Below are 15,321 nucleotides of genomic sequence, written 5' to 3'. Positions count from 1 at the left end.
ACACAATGTTCACAAAATTCCAACTTGCAAGTCTTTGCACCCTTCAACAAACCTTGCTTCACTAATCCCTGCATTGCTTTCTCACCAGCATGTCCAAGACGCATATGCCATAATCTAGTAGTATCTGCATCATCTGTAGTCTCAGAAATTGCTGTTTCACTTGTCACTGTACTCCCTTGTAGAAAATACAAGTTTCTATCTCTAGTACCTTTCATCATCACAAGTGAACCTGACACAATTCTGGCAACTCCATTCTTCAATGTAACTGTGAGACCCTTTGATTCTAAAGTTCCCAAAGAGATAAGATTTTTCTTCAAGTTCGGAACATACCGAACATCTGTCAATTCTCTAACAACCCCATCATGCATTTTGAGACAAATTGTACCAATCCCTCTAGTTCTGCAAGGACTATCATCTCCCATCAAAACTACTCCACCATTTAGTTCTCTTAAAGTAGAGAACCATTCCTTGTTAGGACACATGTGGTGTGTACAACCCGAATCCAAAATCCATTTCTCAGAATAATCAAGTGCAGATGAGCTTGCCAAAGCAAAATCAATCTCATCCTCTTTAACATCATCAAAGGTAGATGAACAACTCAATGCAAAACCAAAATCATCATCATCTTCAGATTTTGCAACATTCACTTCAGAACCCTTCTTGTCTCTAGTCTTCAACTTGGGACAATCTTTCTTCCAATGCCCCTTTTGGCGACAAAAGGCACACTCATCTTTTGCAGGAAATTTGCCTCTTGACTTGGAACGAGAATTACCTCTTTTTCCACCAAACTTTCTTTCTCCAGATCTTCCTCTTACTACAAGTGCTTCACCTGTCACTTTCTGCAATTGCTTCTCCTTCTTTCGACACTCATTATTTATCAATGAATTACACACATCATCAAATTTCACAAATTCTTTTCCATGCAACAAAGTTGTAATCAAATGCTCATACTCGTCAGGGAGAGAATTTAGCAAACACAAAGCCTTATCCTCATCACTAATTTGCACATCTAAATTAGCCAAATCTGCAAGTATCTTATTGAAATCACTGATGTGTTCAGACATAGAAATACCTTGCCGATAATTGAATCGGAAAAGCCGCCTCTTCAGGTGAAACCGGTTTTCAGCACTCTTGGTCATGTATTGGTCTTCCAATTTCTTCCACAGAGCTTTTGCCGAAGTTTCCTTCATGATAAAGAACTTCATATCCTTTGCAAGACACAATCTGATAGAACCACAAGCCCACTTATTAATCTGCTTCCACTCCTTCTCACTCATATCTTCTGGTTTGTCTTCAAGAGCTATATCCAATTCTTGTTGACACAAGACATCCATCATCTCACACTGCCACATGCCAAAATTGTTTGTTCCATCGAACTTCTCAACTTCAAATTTGGCATTGCCAATTGATGGCCTAGTAGTCGACGATGAACCCGAACTCGAATTTTTCGTCATTGAATCCAATCAATACTCAACTCCCAAATTCAGAACCGAAGCTTTGATACCAGTTTGTTGTGCGGAAGCGTAACAAACAAGGTATTGATATGAATTCAACAGTAACAAACAAAGCAAAAACACCTAATAAACAAACCACAAAGAACACCAAGATTTATAGTGGTTCACTCAATCAGTGTGATTGAGCTACATCCACTTTCGGAGCCGGCAAGATATTCCACTATGATCAATTTGGAGAAACATACAATTAGAGTTTATGAACAACTCTCACTACCCAAATCCCCAATACACCCAAACCTATTAACTCTCTCTTTAGCCAAATAGAGAAGAAGAAGAATTCTTACTTCTCATATACAATACTTAACAACACCAACAACTAAGCTTAAGAAGCTTCAACTATGAAATTGCTAAGTCTCCAAAGAAAGAGGAAAAACTCACAGAGTATTAAGGATGGCTTTCAATTTATGTTTCTCCCTTCTCTTCACTCTGCTCTCTCTGTTTCTCCTTTTTCTGCTGCTGCCGATATGGGAAATATATTACCCACACTCTCTCTCCAGCTCTTTCTTCAAAGCCGGATGCTTTCTACTTTTCTTCTTTTGCATGTTTTCTTTTTGACTTCTCTTTCTCTTTCTCTACTTTCTGCCAACTTCATTGTCTTCATATATATAATTAAAGCTAGCACATGCTTGGGATATATTCCATTCCTTTCGGCTGCCATGTCTTCAAGTGAAGACAACATCAACAATGTGTCCATTGCTATGTTCTTTATGAATGCCGCAAGTGGAATCTTGTTTGGGTAGGAAAGAAAAAGGTGGCCTCACTTGAGCTTGATGAAGTTGAAATGCTTTTGGGGTTCTTAAGGGACCACACAAGGGGAATAAGCAGGACAGTTAGATATAAGTCAATGGGAAATTCATTCCAGGTAAAGTTCTTTCTACTTCCATATGCATTGAACATTTCTTTCTTCCTTATTGTTCAGTTCATGTAATTAATAATACTGAATATTTTCAGACAGTTCCATTTGCTTTAGTTTTTTGTTCTGTTCCCAAGCATGATCTGTATTTCAACTTCTCTATAAGTGAACTTTATGTTTCAACCTTTCTATCAGTTGTCCAAGTATTTAGAAATTACCTTTGCTAATGGTTCATTGGCATTTAGATATTCTCTGCTATTAAATTTGCTCATGGGTTCGTTTGCATTTATATTTCCTACAGTTTCACTTTACCACGTACAGTTATATTTGCTTCGGTTTTCACTTCTGGTCTGCTGAAGCATGACATTTTTGAGTAGACTTGTATATTTCGCTGTTATCTAATGAACTTTATATTTGAACACTTTCTATTATAGTAATTCACTTTTATTGCATACTCTGCTATTACATTTTACTTATGGGTTCCACTTCTTCAGATTGATACAGTGACTTATCACCTGTTAGTTTTGAAAGATCGATTTCCCAATGGCATCAATGTCCTCTCTCTTTTCTCTGGGATTGGTGGTGCAGAGATAGCTCTTCATCGTCTTGGTATCCCGATGAAGAATGTTGTGTCAGTGGAGATATCAGAGTTGAGCAGAAATGTTGTGAGGTGTTGGTGGGAGCAGACAAACCAGAGAGGGAACTTGTATCACCTTGCTGATGTGCAAGAGTTGAATGCTAACCGCTTAGAGCATTATATCAGTTCCTTTGGTGGGTTTGATCTAGTGATTGGTGGCAGTCTATGTAACAATCTTGCGGGTAGCAACAGGCACCATCGGGATGGGCTTGAGGGTAAAGAGTCTTCTCTTTTTTTTATGACTATTTTCGTATATTGGATTTGATCAAGGGTATTATGGCAAGATACATTGAGTGTATTAATAACTCTTTATTTAAGAGTGAACCATTGGATCTCTTTGTTTCTGACTATTGATCTTATACTATTCTTTTTTCCAAATGATATCGAAATATGCAAAGTGATTCTTTTTAACTCTTCATTATCCCTGTGCTTTTTCTTTCTTTTTTTGTTCCAATGGTTTTATCATGGGACCTGTTAAGCTTATGTTGAATCTCTGTGTTGTGTCCTGCTTCAATTCAGAAACCAACTTGTGCTACATGTTTGAATAGTTTCTGCTCCCAGGCCTCTTGATTGAGAATGCATATGAGGAGCTAGCTCTTCTCTTTTCAGTGGCTATTGTGAGCCATTCAAGGAAAAGAGACTTCTACTATGTATTGAAAGGTAAGTATGAAGCTATTAAGAAGTAAAAACCAGACAATTGAAATTTCATTTCAGTAATGTATAATTTAAGTTATCCAATATGCAAAAACAAATACCAAGAAGAGTTCCCAACTAGACATAGTGTAGTGTATGTAGTACCTAAACAGTGAACTCTATGTTATCTAATGTGCTTCAAATGGGAAGGCATGCATGAACAGCAGAGGGAATACCAGATTGGAACAGCATACAAGAAGATGACTTGGGAAGTAATTCCATATGCATGTTCTGTCTATTCAGACACAACACGCATTTCACCCATATTGTTTGCTCCTTATGTTGTGTCTATTAATTGCAGCTCATGTATTGGACTTTTGGAGTCTCAATTTGAGATTTCTTCTTTCTCAGATCCTAGCTCGGAAACTGGGACTTATGGTGGCTTCCTGGCAGTTGGCCCTAGTGTTGAGAACTTGTAGCTTGATAGTTTATTTCACTATTCTCTCATTCATTATGATGATCTGGAGACTCTGCTGAAAGCAGAGATGCAGCCCAGAAATAGTAGCTGAGGCTCAGGACTTCGTAGTTTATCATAGTTTTATAGAGATTTTTGGGGCAATCATAAGTGATGTAGGACTAAGCTCCTGCACTCGCAAGAAAAAGCTAGAAAAAGTTTCACTTTGTTTTGCCATTATAAGCTGATGTAATTGCCGGTGTCTCTCAAATTGAACAAACAAAAAGACATAATGTAACGACTACTGTAAGAGGCCATAACATTTGTACCCATTCCAAACAAGAATCCTATTGAGTACAAACATGTTCGCCAAATTTTGTTCATGAGTGTGAATCACATCTCTGTTCCCTGCTTTTATGATCTGAATCTCTGTTCCCTCCTACTTTAATCAAATTCCTCACACCTTGACTCCCCGGACCAAAATTACTTCTTTTGTATACATATGGTAAAACTGAAGCTATGAATAGCAATTATTCTATAACACTGTTGCGCCCACACACATAGGCTTGTAGGTGTGCCTACGTCGTCAAGGTTAATATGATTTGCAGCTTTCCAATATAAATTAACAGGATGGTAAACTGAAAGGAAAGGAAAATCAACAACAACAACAGTTTGGGGAAAAAAAACAGTATTCAAAGTACACAACAACTTCACCTTCATTGCATACTAATATTTGCACAGAATGACAGATTCTAGTAAATCTTGTGCTCAGCTGCTACATATTTTCTGGCGTAAAGAAATTGATCCTAGGAACTCCAAACAGCCATTCTGCAGGTAATGAAGAGGAGCTGATAGTAACAGTTTAAAGACCTTAGCTCTAGGAATCTCTCATATACACTAGTGTTTAGCACTTTCGGATTATTCACCGGCTAGCAGTGTTCATTAGCAAATAGATCAGAGTAGACTTGGACATCTGAGGTTCCTTTTCCAGAACAGCAATCACATCCTTGACAGATATACCACGAGTACCATCCACCTTTGTTTGAGGCATCATCATAACTTTGCAATTCCTCCCAAACTTTCCGACAGCACTTCCAGCTGTAGACGCCAAAGCTTCTACACCACCCCTTTTCTCCGCTTCTACATTGCCATTCATTGCTCTTCCAGCAGTTGATGTAGCCTTGTGAATTACATCTTTACCTCGACTCTTCTCCCGGGCCAGCTGATCCGCCTTAAGTTGCCATTTCGCCAATATGTCATGTCCTCCAAGAGCAGCAAGGGCAGCAACATTTGCTGCTGCTGTACTTCTCCTCATTTTGTCATCTCCATCGTCATGTTTATCCTTAACACCCTCAAATCCATTAGTGCTGACCTTAGCTTCATTAAACTTCTGAGCCGTTTCCTGCAATTCTTCCCTAGCTTTTTTGTTGAGAATCATAATTTCTTGCTTCACATCAGATGTAGAAACAGTGTGGTGTCTCGATTTTTTGCAATCAACCCGCTGCTTCGACTGTCTAATCAAATTGCATATGATCCTCCTCATTCTCTCCTCCACACACATTGACAAGCATCTCTCCACATCTTTGTCTACACCAATTCTCAAACCACACCTCCCCATGATTACCGCCAACTTTTTCTGCAAAGGGAATCTTCTGCAAAACCAGCCCTTCTTGGTTTTCTTGAAGCACAAGTTTTCGAGATGCTTGCTGCTTCTTTGGCCCCGGAAGCAACAGCATGCGCTCTTGCTCTTCCACAAGATTGACTCCACTGACAGAAACGACGTCGCGGAGATGCTCAATGCCTTCTTGATCTGTGTCGATCTCATCATCAGCTACCTTTTGCTTCTTACTTGGTGGCGGTGAAGCACGACGCTTGTTAGGGTTTTTGACAGGAGGAAACAGAGGGTTTGGGAAGAATGGTGAAAAGCCCATTAATTGATGAAGATTGCCCAAGATTTCTATAGGAAATTTGGTTTCTTGAGGCTCGAGTTAAATGGAATCTAATAGAGATGATCTTGCGAATATATAATTCTAACGAGAAAAGTTTGACGAGCACAAGCAGAAAACTCACCCAAAGCACAGAGGCAAAGCCAAAAACAAGTCTCAAGTCCGAATAGAACTAGAGAAAGGTTTTATTTACAGGTTGAAAAAGGCTGGAGGTCTATTTGTTTTCAGGGAAAGAACAAAAAAGGTCAGAATAGAGTAGGTAAAGATAAAAAACTCCACCATATTTTCATATTTCCACTTTTGCCCTTTTAACTTTTACCACTTTAACTTTAACTTTTACCTTTTTACTTTTACCGTTACTCTGTATATATATATATATATATATATATATATATATATATATATATATATATATATATATATATATTTTCCCTTTATGACGGAGTTTGGTGGGTCTAGGGGTCATCATGGGCCGGGCTAGGGCCGACCCTACCCTAAATTTTAGAGCTTAGGGTCGGACTGGGCCGGGTCTAGTCAAAGTCAACAAAATTTAGGGCCGGGTAAGGTCGGACCGGGGCTTAAATATGCTAACCCTTACCCGCTCGAAAGGCCCGAGCCACTAGGGCTGAAAGGGCCGGGTCGGGTCGGCATTCCAAATAGGGCCAAAATGGGCCTTAATTTGTTTAACAAAAAGAAATACATTATTTTTATTTTTTATCTCAAAATGTGGCTCAATGATTATATTTTATAATACATACATATAGGGCATGTTTGTTTCACAGGACTCTTATGCCCCACCTTAATTTCTATAACAGTCCAAAACTCCTCTAGCCTGGCTTATGCTATACTAATACCTGACTTATGTTCAGTACTGTGTACGACTAAAAGGTAGAACGATCACAATAGTGACATCCCATGTCTGATGATTTACTGGACTAAATTATGCAATGCAAGCCTGATCCGATATTCATTACACGCCTCTGCTTCCTTTGTTCTAAATTTTTATCACTATCTTCCATTTTTTGAAAAAGGAATGCGACATGGTCAAATAAACAACCATTAATTGTTAAAAGGACTGTGTCATATGAGTCATGCAGGCATAATGCAGCAAACAATGCCTCTGGTTAACATTTTATTGGGTAGCAAATTCTCACCAAGATTTCCAAATACCCTACCTAGAGTTGTTGCCTTATAAAAATGTCTGAGCCATGTGAATCATGCAGGCATAATGTCATTCTCTAAATCAATAGCACATGATACAATTCCAAAGTCTAGAGCTTTCGATATTTTGCATATTAAAAGGCAATAATGAGATTTGCGCAGAAAAAGAAATAATAATAGCTCTGTAAGGCAAAGATGCAATAATATTTGATAAGTTCATCATCTTATAAAGCCAAACGAGCACAAGCAGACCCATCTAGCGACAACATCGCCGGGCGGAGCAGAAGATGAAGATGACAGTTGTGCCCTAGGGAGAAATCCTAGGGAGCAGCCTCCCATTTTCGTTTTGCTTGGTATAAAATCATTCTCGTCTTCATTGCTCACAGTTGTTAACTTGCTAATCTGTTGACATAGATTGAAATAGACAACCACTGGAACTGAAAGAGAAAATTAAATGAGAGATTTTGTTTAAAAAAAAAAAAAACTAATCTTTTGACATGGATTTTGTAAGGAAACTTGAATATATTCTTATTGGTATAAATCAAATGACAGATTTTTGAATCAATCGATAAATGATTGTTATATTCAACATAAGCCAGAATAGGCCGTTACATACCCTTCCGCTGCCATTTAAGAACATCGGCAGACAAGAAGCTAGTGTTAGTACCCACAGTGGTACATAGAAATAGACCTACTCATTATACAATCAAGTACGTAGAGGTAGCGGGAATCCTCCTTTGGTACTACTCCAGAGGCGCTACATAGAGCTTCCTAAAGACAAGGAATTTATTGTAATTATAGATAAACTAAAAAACATAGGATGGGCCTAGGGCAAAAACACCCCAGCCCAAATAAAGAGCAGCCCCAAGAGAAAGGGCCCAGTTCAAGGCCAGCAGCAAAGGGATGACCCGAGTCCGCCACACCATCCCCACCTCCAGCCGCCTACAACGCCGCCCGACCTACAACCGTCGCGACCTCCCCACAGAACCGCGCAGAAAAACCGCTCAGCTACGCCGCCACCACAATCTGAACAGATTCACCATAGCCACGCCGCCACACCAATTGCCAGAAATCGCCATAGCCACGCCGCCACAGGTCCTGGAAATTCCTTGCTGAAGATGCCCACTGCCATAGGTCATGGATGCCTGTCGAAACCATCGTACCTGCACAATCCGATTGACCCAGGCATCACCCAATCCGCACAACGCCTTGAGCCACACCGCACTCATGAGACTACCAACATAGCTTTCAAGTACCCGTCCGACAGCCGCCCAATACCGCCACAGCGAAACCAACGCCGATCTCGAGCTCCGCCGAACGAGAAGAAAATCGTAAAACTTAGGGGCAGAGGCCGAGTTTTTTGGAGAGAGAGAGGAAAAACCTAAATCTTTGTGATTTATAGGTTTTTATCAAATGACAGATTTTGTTAATTGGATATGTCATAAAATGATATTTCTAAAAAAAGAAATGAATTCACTACACCAATTTTTCAATCAGACGACAGTTTTTCACTGTCGTCTGATTATAGGCATTGCTGTTGTCTATCTCAATGTCGTCTGATACATAATCAGACAATACCAGAAAACTGTCGTCTGATAAAGTTTAGTACAACAGCAGCTACTATCATGTCTGTTGTCTGAATACCACGAAGAACAACAGCAGCTTATATACTTACTGTTGTCTGATAAAGTTTAGTACAACAGCAGCTACTATCATGTCTGTTGTCTGAATACCACGAAGAACAACAGCAACTTATATACTTACTGTTGTCTAAAGGCTGTGCCAGACAACAGGGGCTTATATGTTTGTTGTTGTCTGAAGGCTTGATCAGACAATATGTACTTGCAAATCCCATTGTCTATCTATTATTGATACTATAGATTTCTAAACAAAACCATTGTTTGTTGTTTTGCTGGACAATGGCTTTCTCATTCTTTTCGTCCTTAAAGTATTATAGTTAGATGACTCATACAACAGTTTTTGTTAGGCATTTTATGATGATCAATTATTGGACAATAGTTTTTAGCTGGAATAGAATGGTCCAAGAGACATTCAAAAGACCTACATTCTGCATATATGGGATCCAAATGACAACCCAAAACACATTTATTTATGTAAAGATTCGATACATTCATCCATATATCCAACAAAGTCATTCTATCCCAACATTAACCCCCACAATACTTGTCCATAAATGTGATGCACATTAACCTTGCCTAAACCTCACAAATATGTGAAAACAATGCACCGGCAGCTTTAAGTACATCCTTTTGTTTACCCTCGGCTTGAAGGGCCTCCTTCAAAAGAGGCTTTGCATCCAGTACCTAGACATACAATGCGAGAATATTGTTGAGATTTGCAACATATACAAAGCAATGATAAAGAGCAATGATACAGAGCAACATATTCAGTCAATGATACAGAGCAACAATCTTGAAATCTTGTACCTTCAAATCTTGTCTGCAATTCAATGATACAGAGCAACATATTCAGTCAATGATACAGAGCAATGTATGAGAGCCTTAAAACAGAACAAGGTCCATGAGAGCCATAAAACAGAACAAGGTCCATGAGAGCCTTAAAACAACATGAGATTCATAAAAATCCTAAATACCACCAACCAAGACTTCATAATACTACTCAGTTCATCAATAATGAACCTAATACAGTTCACAGCAACAAAATGAAGGGCTTTATATATAGAGACAGAAGAGAGAGTCAAAATCTAGGACACTTGGGATTTTGATTTAAAAATGAGAAAGGGATGGCCTTTGGCATATTTCGAAAGACAATGAGCCAAGGACGCGAAAAGATCCCTACTGCCCCCAGCCAAAAGGCCATTATACATTATACATTATGCATGTATCGAAAAGCTCAAATTCCTAATGTGCAGCTTACCAAAAGAAAAAAAAAAATCTCCTATTTTGATCTCTCCCCTGCAGCTCAAAATGAGTACTTGACTCATACACAAGAGACAATCACTCAATTAACACAACTATTATAATGATGGCATATCAATTAACACTCAATTAACATAACTATTATTATAATGATGGCATATCAATTAACACGAGACACTCATATAGTAAAGTAGTAAACCCAGACAATCATATAGCTAATCATATATCAATTAACACAATCATATAGCTAATCATATATCAATTAACACAAGAGATAATCAGATAGCTACTCGGCCTCAATATAGTAGAAGTAGATCTTATATTTTGAGCAGGGGATAAATTTAACCCACCACAAGCTATTACTTTCTTACTATTTCTGGATTCTTGTCCACTTATTCTATTAAGAACAGGGGATAAATTTAACCCACCAAGATATTGTTGCCTCTCCTAACAGGTCCTGGCAGAGTCTTCACACACCCAAAAAAAAATATTATTCACTCAATCAATTAATCAAACCACAATAAAGTAACCAAGATAAACTGCAGAAATGTTATTTACCCTTGCTTTGCTTCTGAGATCCATACCAGATCCACCAATCCTGTTTACAATTGGTTCTATAACATACTCTGACAGTCTCCTCATCACATAGATAAGCTCCTGCTACAATGGTGTCCTGGACATGACTCTCCACAGAATCCGAAGGGCACAGTACAGCACCAACACCACCTTGAGCATAATTTGTATTACTTTCATGAGGCTCAGCCTTGGTAATGACAGCAACAGATCCATGTTTTGCCACTTCCAGGGCATAGCGGAGGCCAACAACTCCACTACCAATAACAGTAAAATAGAAGAATTTAGTGGAACCATCTCGCAAACTTGATGAAGTGATGGTTCTTAAGGGCTTTGAGCTCTCATTAATTGGAGATTGGGAGGAGTTACATCTCTAAATTTGCAAGAACTTTGAAACCCCACACGACCTGGATGTGGATGGTTATACAATAAAGCATAATGATAAGTTAAGCTGTCTAAAATCCCACATTTTGCTATCAAAGAGGCAATCTCACTACTATCATTAAACACTTAAATGATGTTGGAGTTCATGAGAGAGTGAATGCATTTGGCATTGTATCATCAATATGCGTGCAATAAAAACTTCTACGCATAAAAAATGGTATCTGAGATGCTTCAATATGGCGTTATATAAACCAAGGTGGTAAGGTCAAAGCACTGACTTTTAAATCTCCAGGTTCTCCATCAATTATGGGTTCACCATCCTCATAGAAAACCACCTCCTGCAACAAAGATTAAGCAAATAAAGTTACTACCTAAAAAAAAGCATATATTTCAGTACATATGGAATGATACTTTTAAGTCTTAAATTAGGCATCGGCAGAATCAAATCACCAACATGCACATGAAACAGAACTAAATAAATGGAAACATAGGATTTGATTTTCTCTGTAAATGCACAAGGAAGAAGTACCCCTTGTTTACTGATATAACCAAATTCCAAATCTTGGAAGAAAATATGAAGAATGAAAGCTTACTTGTCCATCTTGCATCCCTTTCTCAATATCAACAGTGATGAAATATCCCTCCCTTTCATATTTAACATTGTTACATTGTTCGCAGACCTGAAAGAGCTCTTCACGAGTGTTCATTAAGGTTAATACAGTAGTATAATTGGTAAAAGTAAGTCACACACAAAATAAATTGTTCCATGCAGAAGAAGGGGCATGCTTGTGAAAACTCTTTACCAAGAATGGAAGAACGACTTCTTTATTCAGCTAAATATATGGTCGTTCTCTCCAAACTTTTTATTTTTTTAAATCATACAGTGACGGAAGAAATGTTTGTTCGAGCATATACCTGTTCCGTCATCTGTTGGAACATTCTCAGACCGATTTGCCTGTGATAGACCTCATTTCTACAGTTACAACGTCTCTTTCCTGGTGTTGACTTTATAACGTTCTTCTCCCTCCAAACCTGAGAAAGCCCAGATAAGAAGCCATGCACAAATAAAAAGATCAGACCATCGGCAAACTTAGTTTCTCCTTTCATGTTATAAGAATAGACGACAGAGATAAACAGTAACCAGATCCCCCACCCTACACACACACACATATACAGATACCATGTTGAAAGACGCAACCAATACTGTGTACGGCTTCAGTAATTCTAAGCATGACGTGTTCAGACAAGGCTTTTACACATTTGATTCAGAGGCTTACAGACTTGGCTCTTATACACATTGTCATTCAGAGGCTTACAGGCTTGGCTCTTTTTTAGCTAGAATTAGCTTATGGCCCATGATTTGGACACTTCAAATGTAGCAAATAAACATATTTCCAACTTGTAGGTGAATGATTTCATGTCAAATTGTATTACAATGCTTAGTATGGAATTCAGATCCACATGTGCACAATTAATTTCAGAAAAATGTGGAATGCTGCATGACTAAGGCAGTGATAAGGTACCATGAAAGCTCACTAAATGTGACCCAAGAAGCCTTTCTACAGCCTTGTGCGTTGAAGTCCCTTACTCTGAAATGCAGTTTACCAGTTCCAGCTGGTATACAAGTTGTCATTGCTCCTTCTGTAGGTTTACAAGAATGGGTGTAAAATTATATCAGCAGTTTCAACTAGGAATCAGAACCCTGTTGTGAACAAAATCCCCATCACAGAACTCTTATAAAGGAAAAAAGTAAACTGAACCTACCAAAGGAATGAGATCATATCTATGCACCTACACTCCTTTTCATTCATCAAGTTTCTTTCTTTTTCAACCCATTTCAATATATGATCCATTTCAATCAAAAAAGGTATCCCAATGATCGAAAAACCATACAGAACAATTCACATATCATTTCCACACAAAAACAAGGAACAATTGTATCCCTGAATCTATCAAAAACGAAACTTTGCCGCACCAACTAGTACAAAAGAACACCCACCAACTCCATTAAGGTAAAGTTTTAATCTTTGTCCATTCAAAAAATAAAAAAAAAGTTTTGATCTTTGCTGAGCAGAAGCAATCTTTAATCACGAGGAAAGCAGCCACCCACATCCAAATTACTACCCAATAAGTTACTTTCACCAAAAATGAGAGCTGATAAAAAGAAACTAAGAAACTGAACATATGAGCAAAACCACCCCATAACAAAACCCACTGGAACATTCTCAACGGAAACAAAACCACCACAAATTCAAAAACCTTCAGCGGTGCCGGTCTGAGTCCCAGAGAAAATAGTCACCCTAGTCTTGCCCAACGCAACCTCAAACTCATCTTCCTCCTCCTTAAGCGGCACCGCCAGCTGCTTCACCACCTGACTAGTCTTATCAGACGATCTCCGCCACAGCACCACCAAAAACCCAATTATCAACTCAATTGAAGTCGTTGCTATCACCACCGCCATGTCCGTCACCGAGCCTCCCAGCGAAACCCCAAGCGCCGACTCCAGCTTCCGCACCAATTCCGAATTCAAACTCACCGTCGGGAAATCTCCGACCTCGAATCCCTCGGTCTCTGCAAAATGAATCGGAGCCGCGGAGCTCTCGATTTTCTCGAGGTTGGTGAACTAGAAACTGAGAGAGAAAGAGAGAGTAGGGTTTGGAAGGACAAGGAAGCGAGAGAGAAGGAGAAGAGAGAAAACTGCTGGTCGGAGGCGGGGAAGGATGAAGAGGAGAGTTGGGAGAAAATGAGTTGTGCTCGGTTAGGGTTTGGGGAGTAAATGCAAGTGTGGGAAAATATATCCAAGTGTGGGAATTAAAAATTTTGTTCCCACCTTCAACTGTTTTAATTTTAAGTTCACCGCTCCGCTTCCCGCAAAAATTTTAACAAAAGTTTTTTAGGAAGAGGGGGGGAATCTAACTTCAGACAACAGCATTTAGGGTGCATTGTCTGAAGATAATGTGACAACAGATGAATAAAAACAGTTGTGTGAAACCAAATCAGACAATATCTTTTAGCAAGTATTGACTTAAAAGTTATTGCACAACAGACAATGAATAACAGTTGTGTGATTGAACAATCAGACAACATCAAAAATCAACCATTGTCTGAATAAACCTTGGACAACATTGAAATAATAACTGTTGTCTGAATTGATCCATTCAGACAACATCAAAAATCAACCATTGTCTGAATAAACCTTAGACAACATTGAAATAATAACTGTTGTCTGAATTGATCCATTCAGACAACATCTATTATATCAACCATTGTCTGAAAAGTAATTGCACAAGAGCCAAGTAATGACTGTCGTTGGATTCGAAAATTCAGACGACATATATTTTTTTGCTGTTGTCTGATTATTTCAGACGACAGTTAAAATGTTTGCTGTCGTCTGATATGTGTTGTCTGATTGAAAAATTGGTGTAGTGATTATATAAGTAAATTTAATATTGAAATTAAAATTTATAGTGTAATGAGCAGGTGGGTAAACAAAAAAAGTAGGGTAACAATAGCTGCATCCTTTCAGAATTGGAATCTCATAATTTTTTTTTTAGATTAAATTATAACTTTTCCATTTCATGTTTCCTTTGTTTAAACTTGTATAGGTCGACCATAAACTGAACATATATACATTCTCAACTTTGTTTAGGGCGGGGCTCTCTTCTCAACCTCACTTCACCAAATTCAAAACAAAAACCCTTCGGAAAGGGCAGTTCTTCTCCTTTCTGTCTTTTACAGTTGATTCATTTTTGTTCATCGAGATTGGTGCTGACAGCAGCTTGGAGTATAACAGCAAAGCCAGGAAGATCCATTTTTTTTTTTTCAGAATTTTGATGATAATCGAAACTCTAATACGATTAAAAGGTCGGCAATCAAAATTGATCGGAATCTAAACCCTAGCTGAAATTGAAGAAAGGGGATGTGTGAACTTGAAAGGGGAGAAGAGGAGTGATGGGGATAAAGAGATTGACATCGGTTTGATTCGTCGATAGCTTGAGTCACTGATCTGATTGACATCGTTCTGCAATTAACGGCGTTAGGAGACTGATGGTCTGATTCGCCAGAGGTCTGGGTTGCCGGAGGCCTGACAGTGAGTGTGTGAAAGAGAGAGAGAGACTGGTGTTTGAGCCCAAAAGTACTTTTGACAATATCCTTTAGAGGATTAAGTATAGCGGGCCAATATCTATGGCCCAAACTACATATTCTCGACAAAGTATTATGTAGAGGAAATGAAGCCCACTTGAATATCAAGCAATTTGGAGACAG

The 15,321-nt window shown here is 38.7% G+C and overlaps 3 protein-coding genes and 1 pseudogene across 5 annotated transcripts in view; 2 read left to right on the top strand and 2 right to left on the bottom strand.

The window, feature by feature from the left end:
* LOC133713438 (disease resistance protein RPV1-like) overlaps window positions 1–15,321 on the top strand; it is a 68,793-nt gene that overhangs the window by 17,708 nt on the left and 35,764 nt on the right. The window lies entirely within an intron of this gene.
* On the top strand, window positions 2,204–3,282 carry LOC133713444 (DNA (cytosine-5)-methyltransferase DRM1A-like). Its single transcript, XM_062139486.1, has 2 exons — window positions 2,204–2,376; window positions 2,862–3,282. Exons 1-2 carry the CDS (start codon window positions 2,296–2,298, stop codon window positions 3,267–3,269), a joined length of 489 nt encoding a protein of 162 aa, XP_061995470.1. The 5' UTR covers window positions 2,204–2,295; the 3' UTR covers window positions 3,270–3,282.
* Window positions 4,836–6,414, bottom strand: LOC133718719 (transcription initiation factor TFIID subunit 4b-like; annotated as a pseudogene).
* On the bottom strand, window positions 9,275–13,764 carry LOC133718388 (dnaJ protein ERDJ3B-like). Of its 2 annotated transcripts, XM_062145222.1 has the most exons (7): window positions 13,315–13,764; window positions 12,579–12,696; window positions 11,971–12,087; window positions 11,649–11,735; window positions 11,334–11,393; window positions 10,527–11,078; window positions 9,275–9,522 (listed from the first exon to the last, which is right to left on the bottom strand). In XM_062145222.1, the coding sequence occupies exons 2-6, from the start codon at window positions 12,579–12,581 to the stop codon at window positions 11,037–11,039; spliced, it is 309 nt and encodes a 102-aa protein (XP_062001206.1). In that variant the 5' UTR covers window positions 12,582–12,696; window positions 13,315–13,764; the 3' UTR covers window positions 9,275–9,522; window positions 10,527–11,036. The 2 variants fall into 2 exon arrangements, with proteins under 2 accessions (XP_062001206.1, XP_062001205.1); XM_062145221.1 differs by having other exon boundaries at window positions 12,579–13,764.

This window comes from Rosa rugosa, chromosome 6, assembly GCF_958449725.1.
Source record: "Rosa rugosa chromosome 6, drRosRugo1.1, whole genome shotgun sequence".
Taxonomy (NCBI): Eukaryota; Viridiplantae; Streptophyta; class Magnoliopsida; order Rosales; family Rosaceae; genus Rosa; species Rosa rugosa.
This window is presented reverse-complemented; position numbering and strand designations above follow the sequence as displayed.